This window comes from Bolinopsis microptera, chromosome 11 (assembly GCF_026151205.1).
Source record: "Bolinopsis microptera isolate Bmic1 chromosome 11, MBARI_Bmic_1.0, whole genome shotgun sequence".
Taxonomy (NCBI): domain Eukaryota; kingdom Metazoa; phylum Ctenophora; class Tentaculata; order Lobata; family Bolinopsidae; genus Bolinopsis; species Bolinopsis microptera.
Window position 1 is genome coordinate 1,313,392 of NC_087082.1, and position 11,619 is coordinate 1,325,010.

At 39.9% G+C, this 11,619-nt stretch overlaps 2 protein-coding genes across 2 annotated transcripts in view; both read right to left on the minus strand.

Moving 5' to 3' along the window:
* The window catches only part of LOC134823126 (titin-like), a 97,356-nt gene extending 97,277 nt beyond the window's left edge, over positions 1-79 (minus strand). Inside the window, exon 1 of the mRNA XM_063834470.1 lies at positions 54-79. The gene's annotated coding sequence lies outside the window, so the exon portion shown is untranslated. The remainder of the gene's footprint in view (positions 1-53) is intronic.
* A 54-nt stretch (positions 80-133) lies between these two features.
* On the minus strand, positions 134-11,502 carry LOC134822867 (enoyl-CoA hydratase domain-containing protein 3, mitochondrial-like). The gene is made up of 7 exons (XM_063834134.1): positions 11,335-11,502; positions 11,090-11,133; positions 10,685-10,782; positions 9,263-9,369; positions 8,927-9,036; positions 8,201-8,354; positions 134-720 (listed from the first exon to the last, which is right to left on the minus strand). Exons 1-7 carry the CDS (start codon positions 11,499-11,501, stop codon positions 582-584), a joined length of 819 nt encoding a protein of 272 aa, XP_063690204.1. The 5' UTR covers position 11,502; the 3' UTR covers positions 134-581.
* Between the last annotated feature and the right edge of the window lie 117 nt (positions 11,503-11,619).

Here is an 11,619-nt window from a genome sequence, read left to right on the forward strand (position 1 = left end):
CACAGTTTAGGCTCTTGAAATCTTCGATATAAAAATCATCTTGAGCGAACCTCCTCAAATTATTTGTTATATAGTAGTGTTGAAAGTATTAAAACTTTTAAAAAGTATTAAAAGTAAAAAAATGTGTTAAGTAAGAGACTTGTTCCCCTGGTTTCTGACAATTTCAGCATTTAAATCTCAAAATCTGTTTCTGTATGTAATCAAATCATAACACATATTCAAAAAATTGTGCTCACTAAATAATCTGTAAAAAAATAACTCAACGACCTTCGAATTCAAATAAAGTCAAAAATCCACCACCTAGGCTCCGGGATATCACAGATAGAGTGTGCTGATTTCCGTCACTCCAATCAACTTTTTGTTTCTAAAAAGCTCAGTTGCCTAGTTTCATGTCCACTGACGACCTCTCGTCTCAGGGATACATGCAATCCTACTCTGGCTTCTTCCTCCAAGTTTCGAGCATCAGCTACCTGCTACAGTCTTCACCATTGCTTACCACTCAGAAATACTTGAAATATTGTCATGCTTATCAACACTGTTTAACATTGTTCAACACTGTTCAACACTGTAATGTTCACTGCTCACTTATCCTGTTGCCAGGTGGGGTGCCTCTTCTCAAGGAAAGCAGACAGTCCCTCCTTTCCGTCCTCTAATCCCAGGTTCCTGACCATCACCTGGGAGCTCTGTTCCGCCGCGTCTACTAGTGACTTCTTTATCTGGCTGAAAGATGGAGGATTTAGTGCCACTGTTGGAGACTCGGACTGGTAATTTCATATGGGGTCGTTCACATAATAATTATTACTTAAACTAGACCCCCTTCCCTCTTGTTTTGATTTATTCGTTTTTTTTTCATCAGAGTAGTGCCGGATTTTCTCAGAAGGCTATTGATATAACAAACTTATCGGCAAATGCGTTCAACCATACTCATGATACTACAAATTGCATTAGGCTTCTTTTAAATATAAAAAATTGATTTGTTTTAAATCTAGTTGTGTCTAATATATGGCATACAACTTAATTTTTGTTTAACTGATAAGATAATTGGACCAATCCTGATCAATACCTACAGTTCTAATGTTACATTACGTATATTTTTGTTATCGTTTGATTCTGTATATCGTTTGATTCTGTTATCGTTTGATTCTGTTATACAAAAATAATTTTTATAATTTTTGAATATTTGTTTAATAATCGAATTAACTAATTAATTAATTATTTAATCCAAAGGTTGTCGAGTAAAAAGTTGTTCTCTTTTATATAATCTAGAACCTTCTACGACATTCAGAAGTCGTTTTATTAGCGGAGATTCGATGTGGTAAATAGTGGTTTTTCTTTACAAATTTCGAAAAGTTTACAAGTCCAAAATATTGTAAGTGAAAATTTTCAAAATTTTCATAAAAATTAGTTCAATATACGTGGAATGTAATTGTGAACATTCTTTATGAAAATGTATTTTTGAAATATTTGAAAATTTATTAATTATTTAATTAATTAATTAAACAATTTATTTTTGAAAAAGTTGTTAAAGAAAAAGTTGTTCTTCTTTGTTTTCTAAACACAATGCTTTAAACTAGAATCTTCTAGGATATTCAGAACGTGACTTATTTGCGGAAAACCAAAGTGGTAAAAAGGTGGTAAAAAAGTGGTAACTGTGGATTTTCCTGAAGTCGAGGATTTTGGGAACTCTCTGGAATGATTCCTGGGACCTGTCCCGACCATATCCCGTTAAAATCGCTTTGTTGCGAATTTTGTCCGACAAAAAGACGGATTTGACTGTACTATAACCCTCCGTATCAGATAATATTCTCATCTGCAGCTTTTCTAACTAGTGGAGACAACGATATTTATTTATTTTGTGACTTTTACACTACCTGGGGGTCCTATTTCGGGAACTACCTATTGAACCTATTCCTTTATTATTATCTATTCCTTGGCCAATTTAGTATTTCTTTATACTGGTCAAAATGCCTAAAAACCAGTCGACCCAACTAAAAAAGCATTTCTCTTGCGGTTTTCGCGGAAAGGTGTGTTAAATTAATGTCCAAAATTTTGACCACTCCCATTATCGATTCCAAAATGTTCAGGCGTGACTGAAGGAAAATAAACATAATATTATTCCTGGCAGGTTAGGGCTTTAAAGCTTTGTTGTTTTACCTTAAAATAATTCATTTCTAGCTGAAAAGTTAAGAAATAGTACGCGCCAATTTTTGCAGTTGCGATTGGTCACAATTGTTCAGGATCGATCTCCTGGCATGTTTAGTGAAAATACAAGTTTTTTTGCACTGTAAATTTACTGCACCAAATTTTGCAACCTCCCTTCCACTATAAAATACAGGTAACTTGAAGGTTATACCAAGATAATATCTGATAATATATATTTTTCGGTTCTAAAGACCTTGGATAGTAATTTAATATAATTAGAAGAGTGTCCATAGCAGCTGTCAGATGAGAATATGACATGAATATTTGAAAAATATTAATATATGTTATTAATTAGAAACATTTACTGCCATCGATAACATCCCTTATGCGCTGGTTGCAAACCACGAAGTCACGTACCGTCCTGGATTCTGTATCGAACAGGAAATATTTCGTACCCATTGGGTACGTGGTAAATGTTGATAGCGGCCGAAACTCGTGGAACAAGTTAAATATATTTCCAGTCCTCTACTATGAAAATATGCAGTTGATGAGTCTATTTTACCCATAACTGACCATACTATTAATGCTATTAGTGTTGCGTAGATAGTTCACGTTTGTTCGTAACATTTGTCCTAATGCTCTTTAATCAAATCGTTTAAAATTGTTGCCTCGATATGTTGATCGTCATTAAGATGAGTTTGATGGTACAAATACCACAATTGTACTTGGTTGGGAATGATGAATAACATCAAATATGGCCCAGTGTTTGTATAAGAATGATGGACTGGCCCAGTACAAGAAGACGGTACATTGCGTACTTCTGTCTCTTGTTCAGCGCTTATACTGAGACGTGTTCAAGGTTTGTTTTAAGTTACTTCCGAACAATGGGGGGGGGGGGGGGGGGCCGAACAATGCACTGCTTCTGAACAATGCACTGCTTCTGAACAATGCACTGCTTCTGAACAATGCACTGCTTCCGAACAATGCACTGTTACTTCCGAACAATGCACTGCTTCTGAACAATGCACTGCTTCCGAACAATGCACTGCTTCTGAACAATGCACTGCTTCCGAACAATGCACTGTTACTTCCGAACAATGCACTGCTTCTGAACAATGCGCTGCTTCTGAATTTAATCTTCATTGTTATGAAATCTATAAGAGTCCGGAGTCTTCGAAACTACCTGATTTTCTACCTAAAGACCATAAGAAAATTTAAATTCTTGATATGCCAGCTCTTTTAAGTACAAGATTTGATCAACAGGTTCGGAGTAACGATAGCAATGATGGGAGGAATGATAAAGCACAACTGTGAGGACCCGGAGGATGAGGGGGATTTCTGCTGGTCCAAGAGCACACAGGGGCTCGTGCTGGGAGCCTACTTCTGGGGATACACTGCACAGTTCCTGGCGATACTGTTAGCGAAACGTGTTTTAGGTTCGCTCATTCATGATATACGTATTGATGATAATTAATTTCAGGGGACAATAAAGCAAATATCATTCTTGTGCCAGAATATCTTATCATTTTGTGCCAGTTGCCAGCGTGAATTGATTCCCCAGTATATTACGGATTTCTCTGAGCATGAGCGTTGAGAAACTTTCGATGTTTTACAATTCTTACACAAGACTCCCCTCCAACAGGATTCACATTAGCGTATAGACTGTGGCTGATGACAGCAGCAGTGGTACAGCTCTGTTACCCAACTCTTGCCGCTATTTCACCTACACTTGTTGCTGTTTCTCAGGTTTGTTTTTAATTAGGTAACCAGGTAACCAGGTAACCAGGTAACCAGGTAACCAGGTAACTAGGTAACCAGGTAACCAGGTAACCAGGTAACCAGGTAACCAGGTAACCAGGTAACAAGAGTTGTTACCAAACTCTTGCTGCTATTTCACCTACACTTGTTGCTGTTTCTCAGGTTTGTATTTAATCGCATTTATCCACAGATTTGTTGCTTCCTCTTTCAAGGTTTCATGTTCACCAGTATAATATCATTATTCGTCATTTTCTGTATATTATTCACAAGTATTTACTGCTTTTAACGAGTTAATTTCAGACCTTAAGAGGATTCCTTGCGTGCGTTATGATAGCGTACAACTTTGATTTTATAGCCAAGTTCTCGGTTGGAAATGAAAGCAAGGTTCTTATACCATTAATAGGTTAGTGCAACAGGTTTCAGGACAAACATTATCTCACATTAAGATGCACAATTTCGTGAAATCCTGATGTCAATCAAAGTGTATTTATAGGCTTTAGTTTTACGAGTTTGGTTCAGATTAGATAATATTTGAGCATCCTTGAGATGTTGAACAAATAATAATATAAGTGAAAATTGCGAATAAACTGAATCCTGACAAAGTTTCACCATCGAAGGGGCAACATTCTCTGTGGGGCAAGGAACAGGAAGTCTCCTAGCAGGGTACATGAACCAACAGTGGGGATGGAAGTACTACTTCTACTTCATTGGTGCTGCTTATATTGTTGCTCTGATACTTAACCTCCTGTTTGTGCATGAATCGTTGGAGAACTACTGGTAAGCTAGATTAATCGTGAAACACAAATTTATAGGTAACTCTGAATCTAGCTATCTAGTAAGTGTAACAATACTAATGAAGGTACTCTTATTCAATACTGCATTTTACAGGTACTTGACTGCGGAGGAGAAGAACATGATGACGAAATTCAAGGCAGTCAATAAGAAAGTTAGCACAGACGACTGTGAATCACCTCTAGCCCTGACGACGGAGGGACTGTGCCAGGAGTACAAATCTCTGTTTTGTAGGCTGTACCTGTTAGCTTTCTGCATTTACGTGCCAGCCTATAACCTTATCTATTACAACCTGTTTGCAATAGTCCCGTTCTATCTTTACAACGTGTTAGGAGCGGAGCCTATGTTCATTTCATACCTCTGCATCAGTCTTGCTATTCTAATCGCTGTGTCTACCATCGCCTTTTCGTTCCTTCTCCGCACGATGGACGAGATGTTACCATGGTTACCATGCAGGATGATATTCACCTTAGTCCCCATGGCACTGCAAATAGTCTTCATGATTAGTCTCACGACCTGCAGTACAGTCTTCGGGGGAGTGATGATCCTGACTCTGAGTGCGATAGCAGCCTCCACCCTCTTCAGCGGCTCCATCAACACCCTCAACTACGAGATGGACCCCAGCAACTCAGCTGTTCTCATCTCTGTGTATAACAGCTGTGGACAGGTTGCAGGGTTCCTGGGTCCTATGTTGATGGCAGCTATCACTGCAACTGATCCCGGTACACCCCACCATGCTGCTGTTTATAAGGCAAAGTGGAACACGTTCTTTTACGTGATGGCAGGGTTTGCAGGGGTGGCAATTGTGGCAATTGTGGCGGCTTACTTCCTGAGACCTAACGAGTGGGTTAAGAAGGAGAAGATGATTCTGGAGGTATCTTCTGAGGTTTAGGAGGTATCTTTTGAGGTTAAGGAGGTATCTTCTGAGGTTTAGGAGGTATCTTCTGAGGTTTTGGAGGTATCTTTTGAGGTGAAGGAGGTATCTTCTGAGGTTTTGGAGGTATCGTCTGAGGTTAAGGAGGTATCTTCTGATGTTTTGGAGGTATCTTCTGAGGTTTTGGAGGTATCTTCTGAGGTTTTGGAGGTATCTTCTGAGGTTTTGGAGGTATCTTCTGAGGTTTAGGAGGTATCGTCTGAGGAAACATCACAGGATTCAATGAAATAAACTGGGAGTATCTTTCTCCTACACTACAGTGGCCCCTTGATCAGTGTGACCAAAGATTTACCCGGACCCTGCATTACATTGGACCCGTGATCTACCGTCACACCTGATTTAACATGACTACGTATTTACCGTGACCCATGATTCATTGTGAACCATGATTTACCGCGACTACGGATTTACCATGACCCATGATTCATTGTGAACCATGATTTACCGCGACTACGGATTTAATGTGACCCACGATTTACCGTGACTAGGAAGTTACCGTGACCTACAATTTACCGTGACTAAGTATTTACGGTGGCCCATTAATAACTGTGACTTCAAATTTAACGTGAACCATGATTTAACGCGTGACTACGAATTTACTGTGACCCACGATTAACCGTAACAAAGAATTTACCGTGACCCGTGAGTTACTGTGACAACGAATTTACCGTGACTACGGATTATATGTGACCCACCATTTACCGTGACTAGGAATTTACCGTGACCCATGATTTACCGTGACTGCAAATTCACTGTGACCCATGAATAACTGCGACAAGGATTTAACGTGACCCATGATTTACCGTGACTACGGATTTACCATGACCAATGATTCATTCTGAACCATGATTTACCGCGACTATGGATTTAATGTGACCCAGGATTTACCGTGACTAGGAATTTACAGTGACCCACGATTTACCGTGACTACGGATTTACTGTGACCCATGAATAACTGTGACTACGAATTTAACGTGACCCACGATTTACCGTGACCCATGATTTATCGTGACCCATGATTTACTGTGACCTATGATTTACCGTGACCCATGATTCATTGTGAACCATGATTTACCGTGACTACGAATTTAATGTGACCCACGAGTTATTGTGACTAGGAATTTAGTGTGACCCACGATTTACCGTGACAACGAATTTACCGTGACCCGTGAGTTACTGTGACAACGAATTTACCGTGATCCATGATTCATAGAGAACCATAATTTACCGTGACTACGGATTTTATGTGACCCACGATTTACCGTGACTAGGAATTTACCGTGACCCATGATTTACTGTGACTGCAAATTCATTGTGACCCATGAATAACTGCGACAAGGATTTAACGTGACCAATTATTTACCGTGACTACGGATTTACCGTGACCCATGATTCATCGTGAACAATGATTTACCTTGACAACGAATTTACCGTGATCCATGATTTACTGTGACTACGAATTTACCGTGACCCATGATTTACCGTGACCCATGATTTACTGTGAACCATGATTTACCGTGACTACGGATTTAATGTGACCCACGATTTACCGTGACTAGGAATTTACTGCGACCTATGATTTACCGTGACTACGGATTTACCGTGACCAATGATTCATAGTGAACCATGACTTACCGTGACTACGGATTTAATGTGACCCACGATTTACCGTGACTAGGAATTTAACGTGACCCACGATTTACCGTGACTACGGATTTACTGTGACCCATGAATAACTGTGACTACGAATTTAACGTGACCCACGATTTATCGTGACCCATGATTTACTGTGACCTATGATTTACCGTGACTACGGATTTACCGTGACCCATGATTCATTGTGAACCATGATTTACCGCGACTACGGATTTACCGTGACCTACGGATTTACTGGACCCATGAATAACTGTGACTACGAATTTACCGTGACCCATGATTTACCGTGACCCATAATTTACCGTGCCCTATGACATTGACAAGTGAAAAGATTGTGTGATTGTTCAGCTGCATCATGGATATGATTGAAGTATCATTGATATGAGCTTCTAGCAGCTTAACTAACAATTGCACAAGCAGGAGAGTCCTAATCTACTGTTACTTCACCACAGCCCTCCCACTTACCGATACTCTATAATTTCCTAGTTCCCGACCTTAAAGTGACTTATAGGGTCCCCTGGAATTTTGACCAAATTCTCTACTCCTCGGATAACGGAGATATCAGTATCAAAGAATTCGATTATATCTGACAACATTATTTCAGAAAATCTTCACAACTTCCATTTTTGAAAAGTCTTGATATGCATCAGGGAGAAAAATACAAATATTGAATAAATATATTGATGTAAGGGATGTCTAATACTTTTCTATAAAACGACAGCAAGCGAATATATAGCTCCTTTTATTGTTTCTTCTCATACTGAAAAATGGCATGATCTAACTAGATCTTACATGACAGACTATCCTCCGAAGCTGGTATTACCGAATAAACAAAATTCTCTTCCAGATAAACTAATTAACTAATTAACTAATTAACTAATTAACTAATTAACTAATTAACCAATTAACCAAACTAACCTGTTAAAGTTCTTGATTCCAAGTTTGAGGACCGTGTTGCTCTTAGTCGCGATAACACTCGCTATCCTGGCAGTCTCTGCTTCCAGCTCCTCGCTGGAATACACTCTCGATACTAGACCTCCCCGCAGTGCTGCCTCTGATGATATGGGCTCTCCTGGTGGTAAGTGTAATGTCTCAGTACTGTTCAATACACGATATAGTTATTATGATCGTCAAGCAGTCATTATGATAGTAACTATATTAGTGTATTTAGTACTGTTCCACGCTCAAACAGAAGCTGGGCCTGGGGCCTAAGGAGAAACAATTGAGGCCAAGCGACAGAAGATTGACCTCATTAAACGATTTAGTATGCCTGCAGCGAGCAAAGACGCTAAGTCTAAGTTACAGGCTGAGGTCGCCGCCTACCAAAGTGAACACGTAGACCTGAATGATATGGACAATGATCTCTTTTTATACTGGAAGAAAAGGGCGTCTAATTTTCCCATTCTTAGTATTAGTAAGATTTTTTGTGGGCCTGGAAATTCAAACCTAAATTTTGACAAAATTATGTTCCACGCCGCCGAACGCCGCCACGCCGGGCCATTTTGGGCACGCCGCCGCCGGTTGGCGAAAAATGAACCGGCGTGCATCACTGTGTTGAATACACGATTAGAATCACAAATCAAGCGCAAAAGCTGAAATTGAGTTAATTAATTGAGTTAACAGAACTGGGAGGTTAATCCTGACCGGTGAGGAGCATGTCCATAGCTAGCTTCCTGTTTACCGCCCTGCCTAGCTGTACACCTGGGGTCGAGCAAAATAACCCAATATTAACTCCTGGTGTTGCAAACTTTGATCTGAAGAGGGGTCTATTAGTATTCGTCAGTTTAGTGAAGATCATGACGTCCAGTTGTAATAATCAGGATGACTTTGAATTAAGTTTGTGTTAATAAGGAGATATTCTAGAAACTTGTAACTGTAGATATCCCCTTTTTTACAGAAATTGACCCTTCCTTTAACATAAAATTGGTTCCGAGCACCATCTTCTCAAGTATAACTAAACGAAGATGAGAAACAACTAACCCGTGAGAACAGACAGCCATGTGGCAGGCAGCCACCAGTTGACATCCAGCCGCCGTGGCGAAACCGTCCACGCTTGCAATTACTGGAGCACTAGAATTCGCAATCATCTGGGATAGAAAGATGAGGGGTTAATAGAGGGTTTATAGAGGGGTTAGAGCCCTGTCTGACTGGCAAGTTATTTAACGGATGGGTCTGTGGGTGAGATGGTATTGATTTGGGTGAAAGATCAAATGTTTATAGTTGCGCCTTTGATGAAAGAAGAGGGGCCCCGGTATAACCACACGTACGCGGAGCTGAGAGGTGACCAATAATTACATGTCTGATTGACAGGGTTGTGATTGGATCGTTAGTTAAAACGAGCTTGTGACCACTATCAGTCCACAAGCTTGTTACCCGACTCACATCACAACTTCTAAACAAGACCGGTCGGCTGGTAATAGGATACCGCCTGATATCCGATCTGTACTGGTTACAACTACAAGGCGTGCCACGTGACTCCGTCATCGGTCACATGACTGGAGCAAGCAGAACGGTATATAGGAGAACGTCGGTAACCACTCCTCATCTAAACATATATTGTACAACACATACTTTTCATCGTTTCTATAAATACAACCAGTTGTTTACTTTGTTATTTCTAAATCCTTGTCATTCAAACTCCTTCCTGTCACAATCCTGGTTATACATCCCCGCTATCTACTCTAAAGGTAACGGTAACTCTATACCTTGCTCTACCTACAACTCCTGTCATGTCTCCACAAAACACTTCCCTCACAGACCCATCCTCTCCTTCAGCCGACAAGAAGAGTATATTCTCTTTCTACATCCACGAACCCTCCAATATCAACCCTTTCAACCCCTCCAGCGCCTCAACCCTCCGCAAGACCCACCACGTATCCATGCCAACCCTCCCTGCCAGACCAAAACCAATGGCACTTGAAAACAGATTATCTCTAGACAACCTGCACAAACCTGCCCAGAAACTGCAGAAACAGCCCTCGCTCCGACCCTTTCTCATCAGAGTGCAGAGCAGCGCGTGTGATAACGAGGACACCAATAAAGACACAGCGTTCACTAGACCAAAACAAAGGAGACGGTCTGGAGGCAAAGTGAGCCGGGGACAGGAGAAAAAGAGAGGAGTGTCTTGGTTAAAAGTGTGTGTAGTGTCGATCAAGAGGAACTTTTCGTGCGGATCTGTGACAGAGGAATCGGCGGAAAGGAAACACCCTGGTTACTATTTCATCTAAGTCTTCTTTATTGTTTGATTTTAGGCTTGCCATGATCTAAGGGATCTTGTTAATAAACGATTTTCTGTATATAATGATTGAATTGATTAACTGTTATGATGAAATATTACCCATTTCATTTCTTAAAAAAAGATAACGTTTATTCAAATCTCCTTTCATCATCTAAATATCTTACCAACATGAGATCGTTGCACCTGTTGAAGATGGTGTAATGCACTTGCTGAGAGGCTGCTGCTACTTCTTTCAGATCATGTCCGGAACTGAACACTGTACCTGATTTAAACATATGGAATCACACGGTAACTGATTAGCAGTAACCAGTGTATATTGTTAGAATTCTGAGCCCGCATTGCAATTGGCAGAGCGAAAATATCGCAAATTAAAAATAAATTTGCCAAATACTGAGCTGCTTTCAGGGTGACTTGGCCACATACTACACACTGAACCCAGAAGAAAAGTCCATCTTTCCCGCAATTCGATAGGGGTGTATAATTCCGGGATGTATAAAATATAGAAAAAAATCAAACAGATGAGAAGTTCTAATTAATTGTATAATTATAATTATCTAACTATTACGTACCAGTAGACCGTAACACAATGCATCTAGCCTGTTCACTCACTGATCTGAATGAGAAAAGGGGATAGTGAATTTGTTCTCATAAACATTGTAGAAACAAAATGATAGTTTAGACACAAAAAAAGTATTTTTGAACAATAAATAAACCTTATTCGCCGGTGGTTATTTAACCATCAACCGGTTCTAGAACGGTCCAAAACGGTTAAAAAACGGTTACTTGTACTACTAGTTCTGAAATCAGATCTTACTCGATATCACTGATGATACTGTTAAGCATGTCAAGTGAAAGAGCGTTCCTCTTAGCAGGGTTATTGAGGGTGATGTAGGAGACCTTTTGGGGTGTGGTTACAGTGGTTGTTAGGGCTGATAAACACCGCGAGAGACAGGTCTTTGAGGGGCGTGTCCGCGCCAACATCATAGCTGTTATAATGGAAGTGTGTTATGTTATGTTAGCAAAATGAATTTTAATGGCTTTAGTTGGTAAAATTAATATTTAGACTGATAAATTACAGAATTGAAAAATAATTCGACCA